Consider the following 27,043-nt stretch of genomic DNA (forward strand, 5'->3'; position numbering starts at 1 on the left):
TGTGTGTGCGCACGCTTGCGTACGGATCCTTGTTTGTACATATGCTTGTGAACAGCCTGTGTGTGGTTGCATATGGGGGAATTTGTGCGTGCATTACCCATGCGCCTATCCATTTACTATGTTCCTGTGCTTGTGTGCACAGTAAAATACTATTAATTTGATCTCTGAGGAGTGTAAAAATGTAACCAAACGGACCCTTACAACTGTTATAAGTCCATTTGATTCCATTTGTACACTCTTCAGAGTTACATTAACACTAAGGACTTTTACTGTGTAGTTGTGTGTTAAATCTGCAATCCGCAAGGCTCATGTCCTACCCGAGAATCGAACTTGGTTCTCAGTGACGAATTGTCTACTCCCGAGCTATAACGGAAAGCTCATTTAGGAAGGCGAGATGTTACTCTTTGAGCTTCATGCAATACCTCTTGCCTACCAGTAGTAGTCCTACCCGACCACAGGAGCAGTGAGACCACCTCCAACCACCGTTGTAGTTCTATTTTATTAGCATACTCTTCCTACCACCAGGGGTGCAATGCTCACTGGACGGCCTTGCACGCCGTGCCGGAACCTATTTGACCAGGAGCACACGCAGGCACACGCATAGATTTAAAACTACTTTAAATTCGCACCTCAACAAAGTTTTCATAGTCTCCCCGACTCACACCTAGCGAATTAACATAGGAATAAGCCTAGATGGATATCAATTGTCCATTGTGTGGGACTTGCAGTGTAGGTGTTAAGCGACGTGCGCGTCACGTCATTGAAATAGAGTGCAAGAACATACCAAATGAGCATTGCATGCCTGCCTACCACCTTCAGATAAAATGTTTTATTCCAAAAATAAGTCATGGAGCGCAGGTTTAACTCGGCCAACGTCACTGTCGGGCAGAAACCTCATATGTCCATTCATGTTTTTTTTGTGTAATGCCTTACTGTACTTCATCATACAAAAGTGTTTCACGAAATTTGTGAAAATTTGTGAAACACTAATTTCTTTTTTAATAATAAACAAACGGTGTTGGACATACTGTAAGAGATTTCACCCGACGCGACACTGATATCATTATCGTGGGAGGGACTGACAGACGCTCCAGATCTTGACGGGTACCTGTGCTTTCAGCAGATACGACCCTCCTAGTGGCACATGCACTTTTTTTGCACATTTTTCTCTTCTCATACATATTCTTCAGTGGCCCGAGGCCATAGGGGTGGCGTGGCCATATGGCTTAATGAATAAAGCACCATCCACTTGCACCATATGCTCCAAACACACTGATGCAGTCATTTCAGGAGAGGAGCGGTGCCCCATCTTGCCTGGAAGGCATCAATGTGCAATATCCTCATGCTAAATACATTACATAACAGTACAGCAGTGCGTTGCATAAGTATTTGGACAGCATCACACTTTTTGGGGGGGCTCAACAGTGTCCTTGTAATCGATAAGGTACAGTTAGGTGGTCCCCCTCTGTACCTTATCCTGTTTATTACATAGTTATGAACAAATTCAATAATTTGAAACCAAATATAACATTTTCAAAAGATTTTATTAGCCCATAAGCTTCTACTTCCATAGCAACGTAAAGAGAGGCAGAACTGTGGTCTGCTATTTCCGAAATATCAGACCACAGAATGCCTTTTTTGACCAATTAGAACTGAGTATTCAACAAAGCCCTATATTAAAGAAAAGTCTACTGACAGTATATATACATAATATACACACAGTGGAAGAAACATTCCTTTTTCTAGATTACATAATGTCATCAGTATTCTTATGTTTTATTTTCAGTAGACTGTATTCGGCAATACTGTGCTGTGGTCTAGTGATTCATGCACTGAGCTTCAGCTCATGGTAAATTCATGACCTGAATTGAAGAGTGTCAGGTCAGGGCATATTCTCTCCTGGTATTTATTTCTCTCTCTGCCTTTAAGAACCCTTAAATAAAACCTCTCCACACAGAACGGTTAAACGTAGCATCAAATGTTGTTCAGTTATCCATGTGGAGGAAAGGAAAGACAAGGGAGGAAAAAAAGGTTTTACTACAAAAGGTTACAAACTAATATTTCTGTATTAGAGTGACGCTGTTATGTTGAGAAACACTTGTCTCTCTATTTAGTGGTGTTGGATATTGTTATGTTAAGTATCACTGGTCTCTATTTGCGCTGTTGGTTTATATTGTTATGTTAAGAATCACTGGTCTCTATTAGTGGTGTTGGTTTATATTGTCACGTTAATGATCACTGGTCTCTATTAGTGGTGTTGGTTTATATTGTCATGTTAAGAATCACTGGTCTCCATTAGTGGTGTGGGTTTGTAGAGAGAAAGCGCCTCTAATGGTCAACAAGAGACTGACATTTTGGGAGTTGGTGATATTGTCATTGATTTGGATGCAAGGTGTTAGGGAGCCTTTGTTGTTCTGTTATTCTCCTCTTACCTCAAACAGTTTAGCCTTGGCAGAGTTCCCTGAGTTGACGGCACAGAGTCAATAAGAGGCTTAAACCCATCCACATTATTGCTTGAATTCATACCGGCACAAAATAACTGCAATTGCCTTTCCTAGCAATTACTGTGCATATACCTGTGGTGCCAACAACAAACAGTTACCGACCATCAGGCAAAGTGCCACGCATAGCCTGAGTTCTGTTTCCCCCCTCAAGTCGTATGCCAGTATATCTCTTAATTAATGAAGTTCTACTCTCAGCGGCAACTTTTAACTCTTTGCATCTAGGTGCAAACTAAACTCTCCTCGCTGCTCCTTGTGTGCTCCTGTACTTCATTTTTTTTTTACAACTTTCGTAATGTGCAACTAGGGCAAGCTCAGCTTGGCAAGGTTTATGCTAACTACTGCCCTGCTTCTATATTTCCCTATGCTCTCCTCCAAACACTCACAGACTCAACTCGTTCAGACATCTTCCTCACAGACATTGTATACACGCTCGGGTCGCACCCGCGCACGCACACACACAGTCACACACACACACACACACACACACACACACACACACACACACACACACACACACACACACACACACACACACACACACACACACACACACACACACACACACACACACACACACACACACAGTCTCTCTCTCTCACACACACACACACACACACACACACACACACACACACACACACACACACACACACACACACTGTCTCACACACTGTCTCTCTGTCTCTCTCTAACCACTCTCTAACCTTACGTGTCCCTGCAGACTGTATCTGATAAACTCTCCAGTAGTCAGAGCGGAGAACCTACGTTTTAAGGAGGATGGCGTCCGTGACGTGCTGAAGGACGTGTTCCTGCCCTGGTACAACGCCTATCGCTTCCTGGTGCAGAATGTGCATCGGCTGGACAAGGTACAAACGTACACATCGTCGCTGTTGTCAGGCAGAAACCTCATATATCTGTATTTCAACTTTTTATGTATTTTTGTAAATTTACGCTCTACTTCATCATGCAAAAGTAGTGAAAATAGCCGATCTAAAAGCTCACAACACATTGCGAAGCGTCGCGTTGTGAGCTTGTAGATCGTCTGTTTTCGCTATTTTCCGCTGTTTTTAAAATCATAAAAAAAGGAACAGTTTTGGACACCCGATAGGGACGATATGATACACCACCACCATACATGAATGTTTTGCATGCACACACACACACAGCTAGGGTTGCTCCAATCAGGTTTTTGGGGCCCGAGCACCGATTTTTTCCTCTCACGATCGGCCGATGCCGATCTTGTGTGTAAACGGAAAATTTGAATATTTCTAAAATGATTATATGTCAAAACTGTTCCCGTGTGTGTGTGTGTGTGGGTGGGAAAGCATGTCTAGTCCTGTCACAAAGAAGATGCAAAGCGATATTATACTATACATATGATTGCCGATCACCGATCGAGTCATTTGGAGTGAAAATAGGCCGATTTAAATCGGTGATCGATCGGAGCACCTCGACACAGCATATAAACTCACACCCCAGGGTATTCCTCCTGTAATTCCCTGTGCAGTACAGACAAAAGCGCCATGCACGGACTGCAGTATTTCATTCTTTAATAAGCATTACCCAGTGATACACTTGTCTTGTGTGTCTACACACAAGCACAGTCATTTTGCTACGTCACCTGTGACATGCCTGCCTGCTTGCTTGTGTGTGGGTGTATACATGCTGTATGTGTTATGTATAATGTATATGTACAGTATACCTGTGTGTGTGTGTGTGTGTGTGTGTGTGTGTGTGTGTGTGTGTGTGTGTGTGTGTGTGTGTGTGTGTGTGTGTGTGTGTGTGTGTGTGTGTGTGTGTGTGTGTGTGTGTGTGTGAGCATATGTGGCCATGCCCGAATGGATAGAGTGGCCGTCCAGTAATCAGAAGGTCATGGTTTTGACCCTCTGCTCACCCATCTATGTGCCTAAGTGTCCCTGAGCTTAATTTTCATTTGAGTTCTTATAACACCAATACAAACCATATCAGGGTATTGTCTATATTGTCACACATATTGTCTATACATGTACTGTCTTCTCAACATGTACACTTATACAAGCCGAACCACCACACACAGAAAAGAAGAAAAACAGCAACAACAACAAACAAGACAGTTAACAGCTCCCTGTCGAGCGCTCATCTGAGCAAACCATCTGTTCGGTGAATGCAGAAAAGCAACTTCACCCGTGGGACAATATTTGTTTATCTGTTAATTTATACGGATCCCCATTAGCTGATGCCTTAACGTAACTTCCTGGGGTCCAAGACAATAATATACATTAACAACAATAGAAAATATCACAAAGAAATACTAAAAACAACCAAAAAATGCATTTTACAAAAGTCAAAGTATCACGTAAAAAGAGATATCAACAGAGATAAAACAGATTTAAAAAAGTAGCTCTATCAATCTGGTATGTAAGAAAGATGTTATTGTATGTCTTGTACAATATACTCCTTTTTTGTGTGTATGTGCAAAACATTTGTGTGTGTGTGGCCATTAAGGAGCAGGACGTCCAGTTCCTGTACAATGAGAACACAGCAAAGCAGAGTGATAACATCATGGATAAATGGATCCAGTCCTTCACACAGTCTCTCATGCAGTTCTTCAAGGAGGAGATGGACGGTGAGTCATCATCATCATTAGCGTTGGGATTTTAACGATACCTGTCCCTTAACGATTACCTCTTTACGGTTCCCTTTAACGATTCCTATAGGGGGTTCCAAATGGACCCTTAAAGGTCTGTAACAATGAGTTATGATGGTGCTTTAAATTAAAAAAGTTTGAGAATCACCGTAGTCTAATTGTATAGCAGACGTTAAGTCAGCGTACCAACTCTGACAGTGGGATAAAACTGACTCCAGAAACGGTTCCTGTTCCTCAATGTTGGATCCTGCTCCGGATCCAAACCCCAATCATCATTCTTATGACATTGAATCACTTGATCACTTCAATGAGTTTTATTGAAGGGTGAAGGCAAGGAGTTGCACACACTGGCATTGCTCGCAGATTACCTCTAAAATGTAATGCAAAGTTTCAGTCGTTGATCTTCTTCAGGCATTAATGTTGCAACAGTTGCGTTAACCAGTCTAATTTTAATTGTACTGTTTGACCCCAGGAAAAAATGTCGCTGCTGAGGCAATGACTAATGGGCATCTGAAATAAACAATAAACCATTCTTGAATGTTAAATATTCTTGATATTTCCGCTTGTAATGACCCCAAACTGGGATGCCAGGTTGAAAGTTGTTAAGTTGTAGAATTTTGGATGCTACGGCAGGGTGCAGTAGTCCTTCACGCTCCAACATAATGTTTCTTTTTTTTCTTTGTTCTGCACACCTGCCAAAAACTAATCTTTTTCAGGTGTGCAAAAAGTTTCTTCTTTATTCTCACGATTATCTTTTATTGCCAATATTATTGCATTAACATTGTGTTGTTTTCACGTTGGCAATAGATGCTAAAGTATTTAATGCCAAGGAAGCTCATTTGAATTTAATTACATATAGCCCACAGACAGATGCTCTAACATGCTGACATTCTCTCTCGCACGCGCACACACACACACACACACACACACACACACACACACACACACACACACACACACACACACACACACACACACACACACACACACACACACACACACACACACACAGCCTCGCGTGGCCAGACAATATCACAAAGTGCAATGCAATTTTGCAAAGGCAGATTCGTCCGGAACCAGGCTAACACACACACACACACACACACACACACACACACACACACACACACACACACTGATTGTGTGTTGATGCTTCTGACATTAACCACTGATACCCTATACTTTGTTGACTGGAGTCCCCAGGTATACCAGGCCCGCTCCTTTTTTCTCTCTACACCAAATCTCTTTGCCGAAAACAGACAATCTACAAGCTCACAACACATCGCGTTTCGACACATTGTGAACTTCTTATATTTTCGTGTTAGAATGTTGGCCCCAGAATAGGGTTGCTAGGGTTCATGTGTTTAAAATAGAAAGCAAGTCAAAATGTTGTTAGAAGGGTGGCACGGTGCGACGTGTTGTGAGGTTTTAGATCTGCTATTTCTGCAGAATGTTCGCCCCCAGAATAGGGACGCTAGGTTTCAAGTGGTTAGAAGGAAAAAGGATGATTTTCTCTCAATACCCACGATACTCACCTTTTTGGCTCAGGAATTCTGCACAGTGCATCGGTACCACCCTTTTTTAGTAGGCCATCTCTCCCTCTTAAGTAGAAATGGCAGCCGTCAGTACTGTGATTTTGATGTGACTGTGGTTAATCCCCTGCATTGCAGCCAGGGTTGGGAAGTAACGGATTACATGTAACGCCGTTACGTAACGGAGTACAAAAAAAACGTAACGGTAACGTCCTAGAGTACATTTTAAAATGTGTAATCTGGATTACAGTAACGGGGGTGTTGTAACGGGCGTTACAGGAGGGTTACGTTCTCCCCTTCCCCTCATTAATTTTACAAACAAGTTATAAATTATTATAACACCAAACAGCCACCTGCAAGAGCGCACACTAGTCCGCACACAGACCGCAATGGATTGGAGTTGAGCCCAGCGCGTCTCTGTGTCAAAAATCCTCACAGACTGGAGGCTGCTAATGTTGCATCAACAGCGGTGTTGCCAGACTTTGCGAGAGAAATAAGCAAATAGGTCTATGAAAACAAGCACAAAAGAAGCGACTATAAAAGGCCACATAAGCACTTCATAGCTATATATGTCGTCCATTAAACAATGTGCATATTTATATATGTTGGCTATTTGAAAATAGACGATCTACAAGCTCACAACCGTTCTACCATTATTTACAAGCAACTTCAGAAAAATGAGCCCAAAGTGGCTTATAATAATCAGACTAGGCAACACTACAGACTCTTTTTCGTCCTCTTTGCAGCGCTGTTCCTGCATAAAAGCCTTTACTCTTAACCTTAAACTGATCAGATGGTTTGGTTAAAGGGACTATAATCTATTAAAGTGTCTTTCTTTGGTTCTGATTGTTACTAGGTTCTGATAGTAACTTGGTATATTCTATTTATTTTATCTAGTCTATGTATAGCCTTCATCAGCCTGTCAGTGATGCGTTTTCAACAGAAATGCGCATATTGGCAGTCAGCTGTGTAACACTAACTGATTAACGATGGCTCGTTGAGCCTGTATGCGCATTTGACCACATAGCAATCAACAGCACTAATTAATGTCAGCTCTGTGTGTGTGTGTGTGTGTGTGTGTGTGTGTGTGTGTGTGTGTGTGTGTGTGTGTGTGTGTGTGTGTGTGTGTGTGTGTGTGTGTGTGTGTGTGTGTGTGTGTGTGTGTGTGTGTGTTTAATGTCCAACTGAATGTTTTCTGTAGTGTAGATATCAAGTCTGGGGGGTCCTCCAAATATTTGCGTGATAGGACCTTTTTCTTGTATTTACATTAACCACATGAACCCTAATATCCCTATATTCTGAGGGGAACAAGAAGAGGTAGAGGGGAAAAGAGCAGACCAAGTACAGAGCCTAGGCTTAACTTTACTAAGTACTGAGAGTTTGACATGTCTGATAAATACACTGATGACAGTGCTGTTAAACAAGTCTATGAAGCTATCTATGAAATCTATGAAAAGGTTTAATCTGCAACACAAATTTTATACAATATGTAGTGGGGGTCCCTGCTTCATCTCTCCCTTAGCTAAAAAAAACCTTGGGGACCCCTGCTGTAGTAATCAGAGTAGACCCTCTCCCTCACGCTAAACTTAAATAACTTCTAAGTTCCACTTCTCCCCAAAAAAATGACAACTTTATTTTCCATCCTGAATGACAAGCCTAATATTATTATTGTATTTTGGCTATGTGCGATAACTGCAAGCCAATGTTCAGAGATTCAGTATTTGTCTTAATTTCTTTAATTAACATTTATTTTGTTGGCAATAATTCAACTGTCAGCCAGTGTTTTGAGACATATTGTCTTTTATTGCTACAAAATAAATGATAAAAATAAATTCTACATGCATAAATTATAATTTAAAAATATTTTAAAAAATGAAAAGATCGGATCGGGAAAGATCAGGATCGGCAAATACTCAAAATCAAAAGATCGGGATCGGATCGGGAGCAAAAAAAAGTGATCGGGACATCCCTACTTAAAAGTAATCCAAAAGTAACTGAAAGTAACTATAGTTACTTTTTAAATGGAGTAATCGGGATTACGTTACTAACTACATTTTTTAGCAAGTAACTTGTAACTGTAGGGGATTCCTTTTTAAAAGTAACCCTCCCAACCCTGATTGCAGCATACCGTCTGTACACTGTGGTGCCGCGGCTCGTCAAGTTTGTGGACATGCTCACCAACTGGTACGTGAGGACCAACCGTCGCCGTCTCAAGGTGAGGAGCTCACAGCTGTGCGTGTATTTCTGTGTGTTAGGGCTGGGCGATGGGGACAAAATCACAATATTTTTAACCAAATATGTTTATTGATATCTTGGGGAAGACTGTTGGTGCTTTCACAAAATATTTACTTAACCCATTAAGACCTGAGGCCGATTCTACAAAATGTCTTCCAAATCCTAAGTTCTTTCGAAAAAAATATCAGTTGTTCTCATACTTTTTCATGTCAAGGACCCCCAAAATGATAGGTATTTGGCCCCATCTCAAAATATTTAGTTCCAGGGACCCCCAGGAGCAAAGATTTGAGTTACAAATGTTCGCTTTAAAAATATATATATTCAAAGATTTGCGCAAATGTTCCCGATTTTTTTTTGAATAGCAGATATACAAGCTCGTAGTGCGGCACTTGGTGCCGCGCTATGAGCTTGTATATCTGCTATTTTTGAATAGCCAAAGAAATCTAAAATGGTCTTAATGGGTTAATGAGAGTTTAATCATCAGGGTGGTATGAACGGGTGCAGACAACTACAACACCTAGAAAATGGTTCTTATCCAATACTTTGGATATGGCATCTGAATACACAATATAACTCCTCACTTAGTTAGTTGTACAGTGTAAATGATTAACTCATTCACTGCCATTGAAGAGTCATTCCAATCCAAGGCTCAGAGCGCCATTGACGTATCGTCTGTCATTTGGTGTTTTCAGTTGTTTACGATAGAGGGTGCTCTTCCGCAACCTTTGAGTGTACCTAGGACTCCCGAAGAAAAATACACCCGGAAATCACGTGATCCGAACAAATTCCAGCCCGTCCGATCTAATGTTATCAGATTTTTCCCAGATTGCCTTTTTGGTGAAAACAAGCTATATTTAACTGCCGATAACTAAAGAGCGGAAGATCGCGGTTACAATTTTGTTTTTCTGGATGAAAGAACAGACCCTCGTCTTTACCCCCAGACATCTGATGTTTACGTCTTCTCAGGAAGAAAACAAAATCTGTGGGTCTCGAAAGATACTAAAAATGCTCAAAAACGCTGGCAGTGGCTGCCGACTGTTCTGAAAAACTCTGGCAGTGAATGAGTTAATGCAGAAACATACAAACATGAGTTTGTATGGCTCTATGATCAACCAGACAAGAACGGAAAGACAGACAAACAAGCCTATCGTGTATCCAGGGGCAGGATGCGCAGTGGTGCGATGCCCGCTGCTACGTGGTACAGTAGCAGAACACTAAAGTGAAAACAAACCCATTTGTTTCACTGTACTTTATACAGCGGAGAGAGACGATAGCCAACCTGCACTATACGGCCAGTTAACCCATTAAAACCAGGAAAGCATCGGGGTCATTCTTTATTAGATTTTAGTGTTGGCTATTCAAAAATAGCAGATATACAAGCTCGCAGGGCGTCACTTCGTGCCGCCCTGCGAGCTTGTACATCTGCTATTTTTGATTTTTTTTTTTTAATCTTGAGAAGTGTGAGAACTACTTATTTAGAAGGCATTTGTAGAATCGGCCTCAGGTCTTCATGGGTTAACCCACACGCACATTTAGATTACACAGAGGCTGAAATGAAACAAACAAGTCAAGTTCATGACCATGGTATGCTGCAGGCCATCACTCACACACACAGCAGCAAGAAGGAGAGGCATACCTGCGCTGACTGCCCAACAGGCAGGTTTTGGTAAAAGAAAACTTTAGCTGAAAACAAGCACACATCGCGGAGACACCTAACACGGGCAAAATATCCTGCTGCCTTTATGCTGCGAGCAATCGTCCCACTGATGAGTGGGTGGAGAATATGCGCAGAGATGGCATAGGGCAATGCCTATCCTGCTACACCTATATAAGAACTAAGTGGACAAAGGCAAATAATACAACATGATGTTAGTCATGTTCAGAAAATTGCATCACTTCACTGTAATGCAGCCTTTAAAACCAGGAAAAAACGACAGTTTTGCGATGTCACGATATTACCATATCCAAAATCACAAACGATCTCTAGTCTCATATCATGATAGCAATATCATATAAATATCGCCCTTGTGTGTGTGTGTGTGTGTGTGTGTGTGTGTGTCTGTCCTTACCGATTTTAAAAGCACTGGCCACAGGAACATACAGGTGATGCAACTGCAGGGGATAACGTTCAACCAGTGTGGTTTCTCTGTCATCAGAAAATGTCCTTGAAACGTGTTTTGCATGTCCCTAAGCCTCATGGGTATGGACGTACAGGAGATGTGAATAATTAATTCAGAAGTCGGTTATAGTCGTTAAGTAAATTATGTTTGGCTTAATAGTCTTTTGGAATTCAATATATTCCAGTTGCCATCCTGTTTCTCCTCTATGGTCATTTCTGTGGCAGCCATTTTGTGGCCATAGCCACTTAAGCCCTGAATACTTTGGTATACGCCAAATAGCGAAAATAGCCGATATACAAGCCCACAACGCGTCATGACACATTATAAATCAAAAATTTTACAGATGTTTGTTTTGTTTTCACAAGATGTTTGTCTATTTTCACCAATGTTTCTCTTTTCACCAAATTATCATATTATTTTTTACCTATTATTATGCGTGTTACTCAATATTGATTCTGTTTTTGATTGCCAATCTGCGTGTGTGTGAACCCTGCAGGGAGAGAGTGGTGCTGGGGACTGCCTGTGGGCGCTCGAGACCCTCTTCAGCGTTCTCTTCTCCATGTGCAGGCTGATGGTGAGTCACTGTGTGTGTGTTTGTGTGTGTGTGGTTACGTGCCTGTGAGTGCTTGTGTGCGTCCTTGAGCGAGGCTTCGAGAGGATGCTAGAGAGAGATCCTTTGTGCTTACTGTACGTTCTGCATTCTCACCTGTGTGTGTGTGTGCGTGTGCTTACAATGGAAAGGCGATTTCAATGTGCGAGCGAGAAATGGTGTTTGCGTGTTTACACAGTAAAATCCATATCACTCACAAGTGTGTATAAATGGATCCATTTTCATTTTGTACACTATTTGAAGTATTCATCTTTTTTCTTTTTTCTTTTCCCCCCAATTTAGTGATTATTCTGACACTTCTGGCAATTTTCCCCTCACGTTGTAGTCATTTAGTCACTGCTTAAACCTACAGCTGGTCATGTGGGAGGGTGTAGAGTAGATGAGCACATCTCCTCCGATACACATAAAGTCACCAGCTGCTTCTTTTCACCTGACAGTGAGGAGTTTTACCAAAGAGAATGTAATACAAGTAGGGATGAGTAACGTTCACATTTGAACTGATACGGATACGGTACCCGGTACCTGGAATTCCATACAATACTGAAGACGGTACCTCTTATTCGGTAATAAAGACTATTATTATATAGACTATAATTATTATTTATTATTCTGTATTATACAGAATTTCGAAGACAGATTAACATCATCTTAGTAGTCAACATCATAATAGCAGGCCTAGTCATGCTGATGTAACTATTTTGATTCCTATAGCCTAACTACTGTTACTATTGTACATAAGTGTTTGTCTGCTATAGATTATACACATGTTTGTATACAGCTAAAGGGCTATAGATACTGTTGAAGGCTTATTATTATTAATTATTATTATTAGGCTATTATTATCTTTATTATTCCCGATCATGAACACTTGTCTATATTCAACTTTAGCTGGCGAGCTAAAACATGGTTGAAAAAGTTTGTTTCAACTCATCGATTACTTTTTCCAGACGGTCGGAACTACTATCTGTTACGCATACCGAGACTACATTTCCTTTTTTGATACAATGCAGAAAAAGGTACAGAAAGAATATTAGATCGTCCCCTCTTAACAACACGAAGCAAACTAGTCTTGATGCTCGCAGCTCGCGGCAGCTGCAGCTGTGCAGCGAGCGGAGGGGGAGATCACAGGGGAGGCTAGTGTGAGAGTCGAAGGCAGGGTCATAATAAACATTTCATCCTCCAAAGTTTTCGGCCATTTTCCGACTACTTAAAGGAGCTACACCATGAATTAAAAAAAAAATAATAATATTTAATATCATATTGTTTATGTCCCTCAAACGTTTTTCAAAAGGTTTGAGCCTAAATCAAGCCTCAGATATACTCATTCCAACTAACTTCTCTCTGGCTTATAAAGCACTTTCACCTGCAATACCACATTGTCCTGTTTGGCACGGGGCGCTATTGAGCCAGTTTGTATGCATGGTATCTCCTGGTTCTGTGTGGAAAAAGTAAAAAGAAAAAAAAAAGAAAAATTATTATTTTTTTGTTTGGAACTGAAAAACGGGAGGAATTGTTCCCAGACGTGACGTAGGCAGGGGGAACAAATCTGACGGACTGTTTTCAGACCAATTTACATAAAAACCACAGATAGCCTATGAAAGCCTGCATGCTCGAAGTCGGGTATTTGTTGGAACAGAAGAGAGGTGGGGGAGACCAAAAACACACAAAAATGAAGAAAAAGTTAAAATTCATGGTGTAGCCCCTTTAAAGTACCGTCTTCGGTATTCAAACCTAAATATAAGGCTAATAGGCTTAACCTGACCCTGCCAGAGGTGGCGGTATTGAGCTGTGAAACAATGTGTGGAGCAAGCTTCTTGGATCTGGTAGTGTCAGGTTATAATAGGCTATAAAGCAGAAAAACACGCTATCCCTCCTAGTTCCACACCCCACTCAACAGATGCCCTGACCAACCTTAAGTGCAGCGACAGAGATCTCCCTTCCCGCCTGGCTGCCCACCGTTTGAACATAGGCATTTGCGTTCGTCGTAGCCAGATGCACCGTGGAGGATTCGACCCCTAGTCTCTTTGGTGATGGTGGGCAGAAACTTCACCCCTATGCCACCCATAAGCCCCTCTTCGGAGTTAAATTAACTTTAGATTTTACTGTGTGTATACTGTATATGTGTTCATGAGGAATATATGAGCTGTAGGAGGTTTTATTTATAACACTTTGACTTGAGGCCGGTTGCACGTGCGGGGAGATGCAAGCTAAGGGCACGTTGATCTTCTGTAAGCTAGATCAATACAAATGAACTTATGACCTAATGACGTTTCTTTACAAGTGTTAGAAATACAAAACACATTAAAATTACCCTTGCTACTGCAAACCAGCATTTGAACTTTTGTGCCGACTGCAAGACCGCAAAAACAAATGCATTTTAATGAACTGGCTTGGTATCCTCCTGAGAATTCAGTCCCTTCATTACAGAGACAAGGGGAATATAATTAATCTCCATTTCTCTTTGCCTCTTTTTCCTTCCTTCTTTGTCTCTTTCCTTATCTCGCTCTCTCCATTTTTTAAATTTTCTCTCTTGCTTTTCTTTCTGTCCCTCAGGCTCCCCTCACTCCGTTCATCACAGAGATGATGTACCAGAACCTGGTTCACCTCATTGACCCAGCCTCTGTGGAGGAGAAGGACAGCAGCAGCATCCACTATCTCATGCTGCCCCAAGTCAGGTTGGGACAGCCTCTTTGATAATCCCCCTTAAGCGAGTGATGTGAAAACTGAAAATGTCCAATAGCAGGATAATTGTCTCCGCCAGGCCGAAGGCGTGGCTGAGACTATGTTTTCGCGACCATGCGTGTGTCCGTCTGTGTGTGAGCAGCTAAACTCCGGCACCATTGGACCGATCGGGGTGAAACTGTGCATGTTCACTCCCTGGAGGCCAAAGCAGAACCTCTGCCCAAATTTATTTCGGTTATAGCACCACCAAAAGCCGATTTCTGCTAAATGACATCCTATATATTACTCATATTTTTTCCAAACATCACGCAAATCGGTACTCATTATCTCACGTGATCAAGACGGATCTGTAAACATTTTAATATTCCATCCTAATTAGCTAAAATTGGCTTCTAAAGTTTGCAGGAGTGGCCCGTCGTTTTCAACAAAATGCCTCAAATCATAAACACAGCGTCCAATTGCACGCACATTCCCACACCCTACATTTTTCTAATCGGCCTCATGGTGGCGCTATAACAGTCCGATTAATGTTTTGGCCTATAACTCTTGAACCGTAGATCATACAATCAAAAAGATTGTTCCCCTGAATTACTTCTTTATGCAACTCTCCTAATTTCCACCTGACAATATTAACACCATTTTGTGTTTTCTGTACTCCTACCGATTCTGTCCAAACATCACCCAAATTTGTACACCTTATCTCTGTAGTCAAGTGATCAAGATGTTTCCGTCAGATTTTTCGGACTCTATTCAGATTGAATAAGATTGGCATTCAGAGTTTGCTGGAGGGGTCAGTTTTTCACAAAATGCCACACATGATGCAGCGCCTGATTTCTGCAGGTCCCAAGGGGACTTGTAAGCCATGCGTGCATGTTCCAACCCAAGGCAACGCATGCATGTATCATGCAAATCCGTCGTGGCCAGGCAGGCACCGCAATCCTGGCAGGCAAACACCCTTGTGATACAACACACTTAGCAATATATCAACGAGAAACGTTAGCGAAGCGTGGGGGAAAAAACTGAAAAACCCCAGTGTATATTTTCCTAGACCGCTGTATTATGTTTTCACCTGACTGCACGTCTAGCCCGTGGCAATAGACCGGGAGGAAAAAATAGCAACGCACTAACAAGAAGCTAGTAAGCGTGGAAAAAACAACAGTGAAAAAAAATATTTTCCCAGACCCGCTATACATATATTATCACTCGACCGCACGTATAGCCCGTGGCAATAGACCGGGAGGAAATTGTGTGTCTCAACCAAATGTACCCTACCGTTAGGTCAACAGGACTCAGACCTACCAGTGAACACACAGACCTGTTGCGTGAAAAAACACACACTGCTAACACACTATTGGTCAAATCACTCGCCAAGGTTGGAGGGAACTCACAACCAAATCCGCGAATATAACAAAGCGGCACCGCCGCATCGAGGAGGAAAAAAAACGTACGGCTAACGTAGCTTCCCACAACTCGTTACAGGGAAAGCACAGTCTCCACACCGAGACAAACGGGAGGGTTTTTTGGATAAAGGACAATGAAAAAAAAACAGCGCTACAACACAGGTTTTGACCGGACCGTGTGTCGCCTGTACGTACACGTCGAAAACTATTATCGACACAACCCCTAAACGAGATGGCACAATGCCAAACCGAGTGGGGTGAAAACAGATGCACTCAGAGGTGGAGCAAGCTCCGCCAAGCTATGTGAATAGCTGCGAGTTTCCTTCTGCGTGGGGCTTGTCGGTCATACAACTGTAGATCGTACAATTAACATATGTTTTTCCCTGGATTCATCAGATCATGACGCAATTTATAGGCAATTTTTTTGCCATAGTGCATTTTCCTCAAAACACACTATATGCTATTACTCCTACAGATTTTCTCCAAAACTTACAGAAATCGGTACACATTATCTCTGGGGTATTTTTCAGATCCCATTCCAATTGGCTAAGACTGCCTTCCAAAGTTTGCGGGCTCGGGTAGGCAACCCGGCCTGGTGGAAACCTGTGCTCCTCAGAGCACACTTCTAGTTAAGAATCTTTTCATTCTGCAATATGTCTGTTGATTTATGGACTAGTTGGTGGTGTTCCCCCCAGTAGCTGTTCTCTTTGTGTTTTGTCCAGCTTTGTGTCATGTGGTCAGCGCACTGCGGACAGCTAGCTGTCATTTAGTACCAGCGTTGTTCTTTCTTGCAGCCCCCAACCACCTCTGCGCATACAAAGCATCGTGTTCTTGTCAGACTGTATTTACCCTGATTCAGTCTACTTTATATTCTGCCATTTGCTGCTAAGATCAATATGTCCCCTTTAGTTGTCCTCATTGTAAGCAGGATTATTTTTGCTTGTTTTCTGAAGAATGATTGCATTTTTTTGCTGGTATAAGTTGCCATATATTATGTGTGCAGCTAATATAACTCATAGGATCTTTCTTGTGGTATAACGAAAAGGAATCACAGAAAATGCATTTTCCACTGCTGCACGCAAAATCAGCCTCTTACTAAAACAACTAGAATAGATAACGTGGATAGCAAGTACAAATATACAAATTATTTAACCTGTCTTTAAGTGTGTGCACACACTCCTGCGGCCTTCTCGTTAGTTTCAGAATATACAGCTATCTTTAAAAAGTCTAAATAAAGTCACAGGTCCATCAATTATCCTGCTTAGTGTTTTTATCTGGGGGTGGCACAGTGTTGTCCTTTTTGAAGGAGGGATGGAGGGAGATTGACAGAGGGGAGCGCCTGACAAAGAGTGACAAACAGAACTGAGCAACACAGCTCGAGGCCCATCTTGATCATCAGCATAGTGTGTTAATTTCCCAGCTGTAAGCCAGTCCAGGGACACAAACCCTCTGCCAAATAAGAGCGTCTGCTAAATGCCTAAAATAAATGCTGCTAAATTCCAATTTGTTCAGAATCAAACATGTTTGTTCACACTGTAGCCTCCAGGAAGAAATATTGAGTTATTATAAATAATATGACATTTTTGCTTTTTTGCTAAAATATAAAAGTGATCAATGATTTAGTGCACCTCATGGACACACTCAGCGCATCAATGGGTAAAGTTTCCTTAAAGCGTTGTTATTTTAACCAATCTTTTGAATGGTAAAGTATGTGGTGTGGTGGTTTGAGGTAGTCTCCCTATTCTTAACACCCTGTTTTGGGGTAGGAACACTACTGGTTGACAAGTGGTATTGCATGGAGCTCAAAGAGTAAGATCTCCTCTGCCCAAATGGGCTTTCCATCTCAGCTCAGCAGTAGAAATTTCGGCACTCATGTTGGAGCCCCGGGTTAATTTCCTGGGTAGGACATAGCAGTTTGGAGCTCCACTATGATTCAATTATCCATTTAAGCATCAAAGTGTCATTGAAACTCTGCCTAAGACTGAAAGACAGTCCACAGAGAAATGACAATATAACAAAAACGTTAAGTACAGAGTCAATACTAATATACTGTACATACAACAAATGAACAACAAAATATGCTCTAGTATAGACCGACTGTATCATTCAAACAAATTTAAGTCTAAAAATCTACTCTAGATTGTTTTAGTTTGAGACGTCGTCACCTCTTCTATCTGGTCCCATTTTCTCAAAAGGTCTGAGAAGCAGCACATAATTATCTCAGCCATGTTGCATCATCCTTTAACAAGTATACTGCAAATGTTATCTGCAGAGTTACACGAAAAGGAGTCTGCATGGTTTCAAAAAATAAGTCAAATAATTGGTTGACACACATTCCCTGAGCTTTGTGGAAGCATTCAGCCCGTCTGCTTTATTAACTGTATTTCCTACCTACTGACAACCGGGTGACAGCGTCACCCTCTCCCAAAGGTCAGCCACCAATCAGACAGTGCCAGCAGCTGTGCCTCAATCAACTCATTAAATGATTGGCTGTCCCTGGTGTCCCTTTGACTACAATGTGATGTACCTTAATCATACTTACACTCTCTCTCACACACGCACGCACGCACGCACACACACACACACACACACACACACACACACACACACACACACACACGTTGCAGACAGCTCTAGCTAATTGCACTATTATGTGTCCCTATCAGTGGCTGTGCGTAACACAGCTCTACTTAGAATTAGGAACACAGGTTTTAGAAATGGAACAAGGTTGAAGAGACAGCGTAGCTACTTTGTTGGTACGGTACAGTACTCTCATTGTTATGTTGCTACTTCTTAAGCAGGTCTTTGTGTTACTTTATCATTTCCACTCTTGAATTGAAGCATGTGTTTACTCTAAAGCGGCCATAACCATATTGTAATGATGCTCAGATGTTGCCCAGAATAGGGATGCTAGGGTTCGTGTACTTAATCATAGGCCCTGACTCATTCCCTGTCTGTATTCCTGTATTTGTTAGTCAAAGCAAAGCATACTTAATACTTTCTCGCCCCGTCGACTACCGTACAAAGTGATGATAACACACCGTCCATCAACTTAACTTCTGACTTCCCCGTTCTGTTGTGCAGGGAGGGTTTGATTGACAAGCGCATTGAGAGCGCCGTCTCCCAGATGCAGTCGGTGATCGAGCTGGGCAGAGTGATTCGAGACAGGAAAACACTACCTGTAAAGGTAAGTCATTACCCTCAGCGTGATATACAGTAAACCAAGTGCACCCCGTGTTTTGATATGGTTTTATGGAGTGGCATACGGCGGTGTGTCCCAAACAATGGGCTGGGACCAAATTTTTGGTCCCACAACCATTTTTATCGGTCAGATCATGTACATTTTTTTCGCCCAATTTCTAAAAAACATATTTCAAAAAAGTTTCATAAAAGAATTCAAGAATGAAAATGAATTTCAGGGAGAGAAAAAAAAATTAAACTTAAAAAAATGTGAAAATAAAACATCTAAAAGTTCACAACGAGTCGCAATGCGAAGTTTTGTGTGAGCTTGATAGGCTTTTTTCTCTCATTAAATAGGGCTTAAGTGGTTTATTCATAATCCCCGGGGAGACAACACATTTGTCTTTTGGGTCTCACGCTAAAAATGTTGGGAGCTTCTGGCATACGGCACATGACGGGATATAAAGAGGCATGTTTTCACTATTTACCAGCAGCCATTTGCGTGTGTGTTACAGTACCCTCTGAAGGAGGTGGTTGTGATCCACCAGGACCCTGAAGCTCTCAACGACATCCAGTCTCTGAAGAAATACATCCTGGAGGTGAGCATGCAGTCTCTTATTACTGTGCTTCCATTTGCTTTGATAATGCTGTTCTTTGGGGGAATCTGTAATTGGGTTTTGTTTAATTGTTTTATTAATATCCTTTCTTGGGTTAGATTTGTATTACAGATGTGTGTCATGTACTGATTGACTTTTGATTTATAGCCATGCTATTACGTCCCAAGGAATTGAGCTGGTATGATTACGTTTTTAGTAATTTACTTTTCAAAGCAGTTGCTTTGTCTGACTGTGCAGATTGTTAATCTAGGCACTTGTTAATCAGAAAATGCCATTTATGCCTGGTCTCTGCGCTCTTATCCCATTGATAACTTGTACAGTATATGAATCTGGGTTAGAGATCCACTGTACTTGCAAATAATGTGAGAAAAAGAGGAGACCAGTCCACTTAGACACTTCAAATTCCACAGTTGAGCTGAGAAAGGCAGTGTTGAACAACATAATCTATCTTTGCATTTTGGCAAAACTCAACGCTTCCGTGTGTCCTGTTATCAGTCTCCCTTTTAATTGTTTTGCTATGTTATACAACAAGAACATGTACAATTTCAGTACAATGTTTGCCACACAACGTCCTGTTTGTGTTGGCTTTGTTTTGTCTACTTTTCATTGTTCACATTTGGCTCTTTGGAGCATATTTGTTTTCTTTCAACAACATTTTGTCTCAGTACGAACCACACCAGAAGGGAATGCAGTTAGCGAGAAGTAGCCAAAATGGCTAATAGTAATTAAACATTTGCCACTTACTTAACTTTGCCGGGGACCCCCAAAGAGTGCGCAATATATTGGAAGGGGTCCTTGGGGCCAAAAAGTACTGTTGATGTACAACACATAACCCAAAGTCTGTTAATACTTTGACTATATACTCATGACATCAGGGATCTCCATACACGGGGACCCCCGCGAAACATTCGCGCCTCCTCATGTACTTCATTTCCAATCGTATGATGCAGCCTTAAATCTTCCTACGTTAGAACTGAAGCCAGCCCTGTCCAAGACAGTTTTCTTCTCAGTAATTGGGTGAAGTGCGCTGCAGACACACACAACAGGCCAGTGTCGTATATGAGTACCTCCGTTGCTACATCACACATGCCTGATGCTTCACACACATCTTTCTCTTTACAATATGAGTTATTGATCATATTGAACTGGAGGGCAGAGGTACTGTCTGTCTGTCTGTCTGAATGAATGGCCAGGAGGAATAGCTTGCTGAAGATTCATTGTGTGACTCCCAGGTTTATAGGCTATCTGAGTGACGGTGATTGCTGGATGGCAGTATTGCACACTGAATCATTGCACTTCATTTTGTCTCATTCTGTCTCTCCAACTCTACTTTTGGGAACTGGCCCTGTCCAAACCCAATTACAGCACACTGTCTAACTTTACCCATCCATGTCTTTCCTTGTGTGTGTGGTGTCATTCAGGAGCTAAATGTGCGCCAGCTGACTCTATCGACTGACAAGGACAAGTATGGCATTCGTCTGAGGGCAGAGCCTGACCACATGGTGCTGGGAAAGAGGCTGAAGGGGGCCTTCAAAGCTGTCACTGCCTCCATCAAGGAGCTGACCAATGAACAGCTGGAGGCCTTCCAGAAGACAGGTGTGTGTGTGTGTGTGTGGTCATATCAGTCAGTCATAGAACTGATCAACAAACGGCAAGGGACCAATTAGTAGTTATGTATAGCGATATATGCAAGGGCAGCAGCCACATTTAGCGAACAACGGACTAGTGAACTTCCTAAAGATGCAAATTTAAACCAGTATTAGAGATGCGGGATGCAGACCTACAGTACTTGGAAGCATGATGTACATCTTCTTGCAAACAATATGTTTGTGTTTTTTTTGGAAGATCAGAAGCGTGTTTCAGAACTGTAGACAACCAGAAGGCAACAAGAACAGCGGTGGAGACTGTTTGGGGGGGGGGGGGGGGTTGTTAAGTGGTTAAGAACAAATTAGTGGTCCAGTTTATAGGGTTTTAAGCTTAAAACCATTTTGCTGCACGTTACTAAAGCAAAACTGCTCTGATACGGTAATAAGAGCCAGAGGGAGAGACTGAAGCAGTGTCAGGTATCCTGTCTCTCCAATTAGGAATGAAACCGGATGAGAATTGCGGGCCTCAGGGGAACACAGCTCTAGGGGTCAGCAGGGCTGTGGGAATTTCCCATTTCCAATCTCCTGAACCTCTTTGAAGTCCAGATGAGTTTGTAGAAGGATGGAGAAAAATAAGGGTCGATGGAGCAGGGAGGAACAGGCTGGGAGGAGGAATGCACACAAATAAGCACCAAGACTGATAGAGGATATCTGTTTGGTGCTGATGTAGAACCCATTTTTAGGATCCTATAGAGTATAAGCATCTTCACATGATGACAAGGAATGGGTCATAAAATGAGAAGAAATGTTCTTGGCTACAGCCAGTTTGTGGAATGTTTTTTACAACAAAACGGTACATCATCGGTGACATGATGTCACGGTCGAACAGTCACAGCTGATGCTTTGAGCCGAGCCATTACTTGCTGCACCATTGGACTAAAAAATGTAATCACTGAAGTGTCACCTATGATGTTGCAGTAATCTCTGGGTGCCAATTTGGCCAATAACATATGAGATTTCTTTTCTCTGGGTGCCTGGTGACTCAACTAGTGCACTGTCCACATGCTCCTTGTGAGCTGTGAGGACCCAAGATAGAATCCAACATTTCTGGGGCCTTTTTAAGCCTGTATTTGACAGCAATAGTGGAAAGAGAGACGGTAGAGATATGACATTCGGCAAATGGGCGGGCCAGCTGGCATTGCCCCATGCGTTATGCACCCTAACACCACTTGGGTATCGGTTCACCCCTGTCTCGCTACACTCTTAATCTAAATAAAGCAGGAAAAATACAAAAATAAATAGAAAGTATCTCACCTATCTCTGTGTGAAGCCAGCTAACACGTGAATTCCTTACTTGTAACATTGAACGCATAGGTAGGGAAGGGTTTAACCACTTAAGCCCTATAGAAAATAAAACATTCTTTACATTTCTGAAAATGTTTGCCTATAATGATGACATTCCCAAAATAGGTGGTAGTGTGGTTAAGAGAAGGTAAGGTGGGGGTGGGACCAGGGTATATGCCGGGAAATCATAGCGCGGAAATCCAGGATTAGAGGAACAGCGTTGACTGTTTCACCCTCCCTGCGGGTGTGGAGGAGGAGAGAAGCAGAGACGGGAAGAGAACGCGGTCATGGTTTTCACTCAGAACACATACGTGGGTAAATGTGGCTCTTGGCAAAACGGGGGTGGGGGGGGGGGGGGGCTTGACTAGATTGATTATAGTTATTGCAGTGGTTCTCAAACTTTTTCATGTCAAGGATCCCCAAATTGTATTTGGCCGAGGAACCCCATCTGAAAATGTTTTGTGCCAGGGACCCCCAGAAGATAAGATCTGTGTAAAAACAAATTGTACTACCTTCAAGTTTTTATTTCTTTCCCCAGAAAATAGCAAATGTACAAGCGGCACGTGTGAGCTTGTATATCTATTTTTTAATAGCTAACTTATAAAATATGGATAAAGTGGTTAAAATGATTGTGATGCTGTATCAACACATTTTGTTGGGGCCCCCCTGGAACTCATTGGTTGGAGTCTCTGATCCAACACTACTGGAATTGGAATTGACATGCGGACGAACTGCCGCCATGTAAGATCACATGTAAAGAACGTGGCCAGTTCAAAGATGTGGCACAGCTTTTTGTGCGACGCGCTCAGAGAAACACCTTTTCACTGTGGAATTTTCAGGGTGTTTACAGAAATGAGAATTCATCTCAAGAGACTAACCTGAGTAAATAAACAGTAGACAGCCGTAGTCAGTTTGTTCAAGTATATTTAGGGCCGATGGTGGAGGGATGAATCATTTTCCTTCACATTTCCTAACATCTGACTACTACTGTAGCAATAATGAACTAGATAATAACCACAGGAACTAGGGGCGGAAATTGGTAGGTACCTGACGATTAAATTAGATTCCGATTCCAAGGGCTACGATCGAATTAAATTGCGATTATTGCGATTCGTGATTAATTTACTTCCATTATCTTTTATTGATAATAAAAACGAAAGGAAGAGATGTGTCACTGTCAGCTGGAAGGTTATATTTACCAACATCAACAATTGCAGAAAACAACAAAATAATCAAGTCTTTTTTTGTAAAATAATACTGACTTATAACAAAGGCTTCTCAATATTATGATAACCAACCAAAATACGGCTGCCTTCTGTGCAATTGGTGATATGATGAAAAAAAACTCTTAATTGATTTTTTTTTAAATTATCGATTATTATTTTTTAATAATCGTCCTTGTCCGAATCGCGATTAATTGCTGAATCGATTATATTTTCCACCCCTAACAGGAACTCTAGCGTCCCTATTCTAGGCATGTTATATTATGCTAACATTTGATAAAAAGTAGATCCACAAGCTGTGAGTTTGTTGATGGGCTATTTTTGGTAAAGAGATTTGGTATAGAGGGAAAAGTAGGGGAACATATAGACCCATGGGGGTCTCAACAAATTACGGCAAGACTGTATATTAAGGTCAGGTCTATAATGCACTATAAGCTCATTTATAATGCGCTTATAAGGCTTAATACTAACCCTAACACTCGTTTATGTTTATAATTATGCATAACTTATAACAGACACTTTATAATTGGCTACGTTATGGTACTTATAATGTGCCGTTCCGCTGACCTTATAATGCATTATGACCGGCACATATAATACTTCATAAATCTTGTTATACGTTTTTATGCACACACAACAATATGGATCACTGATGGACGTTATATTTCTGTTGGGGTGGCGTTGTGTTATCACTTGCTTGTACAGTATGTTTTGCGTTGCATGCATGTCTGTAAAACAGTGTATCTCAACCTTTTCTGGATCAGGGCCGTCTTGAAAATCTCAAAAAGTGTTGGTGGCCGGCTGCCGTGTTAAGTGGTCAGATGGGTGGGCCGCATGTATTGTCAGAGCATTTTCATTTTAATGACCAATCAATCGATTATGTTCCGGCTTGGATCAATGCAACTAACACAGTATACTTTAAGTCCTTTTCATCTGTATCACATTTTTCAAGGTTTCAAAGAAAAAATGCCATGAGTTTTCTATTTTTATAATTTTATAATATTACTGTATCATTAAAATCTTAGGATTTTGCCAATTCTTTTGGGGCCCATTTTCAATACCCTCGCGGCCCACCAGTTGGGGCCTCGGCCCACAGGTTGAGAAGCACCGCTGTAAAAGGATGTGTACCCATGCTGTTGTGTGCTGGTTTCAGGCTCCATCATGGTGGACGGTCTTGAGCTTCATCAGGAGGACCTGAGGCTCATGTACACCTTCGAACAGAGCTCTGGCACAGCCGTGCAGTACGAGGCCCACTCGGATGCACAGGTAAATAACACATGCACTCAAATCCTAACTAGGACTACTGTCATCATCATGACATTTTACTTTTTTTTTTCTGGGCATTGAAACAATAAAATAATTACATTACTGTTTGGCTTTTAGGCTTCGTAATACAAGAATTGCACAGGGCATATGACAACTTGACTATACAAAGAAATGACTGGCAAGGACTGGTACCAATAATCAATATAAATAATGCACTATGGCATAAATATTTTATAATTTATAATAATTTTATAATTTCAATATATTTTAAAAAGCTTGAAATAACCGATCTACAAGCTCACAGGGCGTCGCATCGCAATGTGTTATAAGCTTGTAGATCTGCTATTTTCGTCTATTTAAAAAACAAAAGAGAGATATGACTGAGTGGACAGCTTGTGTATCTGCAACTGGGTGCACCTGGCCCAGGTGAATCTCATAAGCACTGACGATCCCCAACTCCTACTGCGGTGTTTCTCAACCTTTTAAGGCCTTGACCCCCCAAATAGTAATCATATTTGACCCCCCCACCCTGATAAGCACTTGTAGGAGTTGAGGCATTACATTTAGTTTGACTCGGTTCCACAGATAAATATTGTGAAAATAGCCAACCTACAAGGCGTTGTGAGCTTGTAGATAGGCTAATTTCACATATTTTGCCTCTTTCTTATATTATTTGACAATTTGGCCAATGTTTTACCGTTTTTATAGTATAGTTTGTTCATTACTTTTGCTGTAGTAATGGTCTTAAAAGTCCTTAAATTGTCACTCCACTGTCATCTAGGCCCCACCCCACCCCAATTCATATGGAGACCCCCCTGGGGGTCCCGACCCACAGTTTGAGAACCACTGTCATACTGTACCTGGTAATAGACAGACGAGAACAACCAAAAACAGAACACACAGCCAGCAGGTGGAGTCAGAGGCGATGTCACAGCTGTCAGTGCCTGTGCAGTCAGTGTAGGAAATAATTTCATGGCTAAGTGGGAACCAGCAGTATGCATATGCCCACAGGCTCTTTCTAATCACTGCTCCTCCAACTGTACACAAACCACACTGCACTTGTTCTCTCCTACCCTGTCTGTTCCCATCTTTCTCTCTCACTTCATCCGTGTTCACTTCTCCCTCTCTCGCTCTCGCTCTCTTTCCCCCTCTCTCTCTCCCCCCTCCCCCCTCTTGTCCCACTGTTCATTTCTTTCTCTGTTTCTGTCTCACCGTTCGTCTGTTGACTCGCTTCCTCTCATTCTCATTGTCTCTCCCTTTCTACCCGTCCTTCTCAGAGTGCAATATTCTGGCTGGACCTTATGGAACATGCCAGTCATTTCAGCGCTAGTTCATGGACACTTATTAGTAGCACAACACCAATTTGCACATTAACACTTGGAATTCTTTGGGCGCACTGTACGCATAATAATAGTACATTACTCATTGGACTTGTTAGTACTGGATCACAGGACACATGCAGTTCCTTTTTTATATACAGTGTACACAGTATACTGTATTTTCTATTTTGCTGTTGTGGTTTCATCTCAAACGTGCATTATCATCACATACCTGGTGGATGCGTTGTGATGGTTCATTGGCCTAAGGAGAATCCTTTGCCAATTTTATAATCTATAATTGAAAAATGTTTTATATAGATAAAGAGGTGAAAGGATTAAGCCATTATGGAGGTAGGAATTTATTTTATTCAGTGAGCCTTTGTTGAGTCAAAATGCCCTGTATTATCTTGCTGTTAAAATTGCATATCTTGCCTTTCATGACTACTATTTGCAAACGAGGGATAGTGAGCCAAGACTCAAAAAACAAGTCTCCCTTGAGGATCAAAATAAAATAATTTAAGATTAGGACCACATATGAACCTGCTCACAGTGCCAAACAGTGAGAATACATTGATATTTTTGGAACAATTCCTCCCTTTGGTATTTTTGCATAACAGTTTGATGTGTTGTACAACAAAAGTGCATAAAGTGGTTTTCAAACTCTTTGTGCCCAAGGTACACCAATGGGAAAGTAGAAATCTTAAGACACACTTGTCTTAAGAAAATAGCCGATCTACAAGCTCACAATGCATTGTGAACTTGTAGATCTGCTATTTTCGCTATTGTTTTACATTTGTCA

At 41.6% G+C, this 27,043-nt stretch overlaps 1 protein-coding gene across 1 annotated transcript in view; it reads left to right on the forward strand.

The window, feature by feature from the left end:
• iars1 (isoleucyl-tRNA synthetase 1) overlaps positions 1 to 27,043 on the forward strand; it is a 75,840-nt gene that overhangs the window by 41,013 nt on the left and 7,784 nt on the right. Inside the window, exons 19-27 of the mRNA XM_084063146.1 lie at positions 3,226 to 3,370; positions 4,989 to 5,109; positions 8,786 to 8,877; positions 11,514 to 11,591; positions 14,181 to 14,302; positions 18,794 to 18,896; positions 19,405 to 19,488; positions 20,928 to 21,102; positions 24,813 to 24,925. Of these exons, the coding sequence (XP_083919272.1) occupies positions 3,226 to 3,370; positions 4,989 to 5,109; positions 8,786 to 8,877; positions 11,514 to 11,591; positions 14,181 to 14,302; positions 18,794 to 18,896; positions 19,405 to 19,488; positions 20,928 to 21,102; positions 24,813 to 24,925 (1,033 nt within the window). The remainder of the gene's footprint in view (positions 1 to 3,225; positions 3,371 to 4,988; positions 5,110 to 8,785; positions 8,878 to 11,513; positions 11,592 to 14,180; positions 14,303 to 18,793; positions 18,897 to 19,404; positions 19,489 to 20,927; positions 21,103 to 24,812; positions 24,926 to 27,043) is intronic.

This window comes from Gymnoscopelus microlampas (genome assembly GCF_963454915.1).
Source record: "Gymnoscopelus microlampas genome assembly, chromosome: 7".
Classification (NCBI taxonomy): Eukaryota; Metazoa; Chordata; class Actinopteri; order Myctophiformes; family Myctophidae; genus Gymnoscopelus; species Gymnoscopelus microlampas.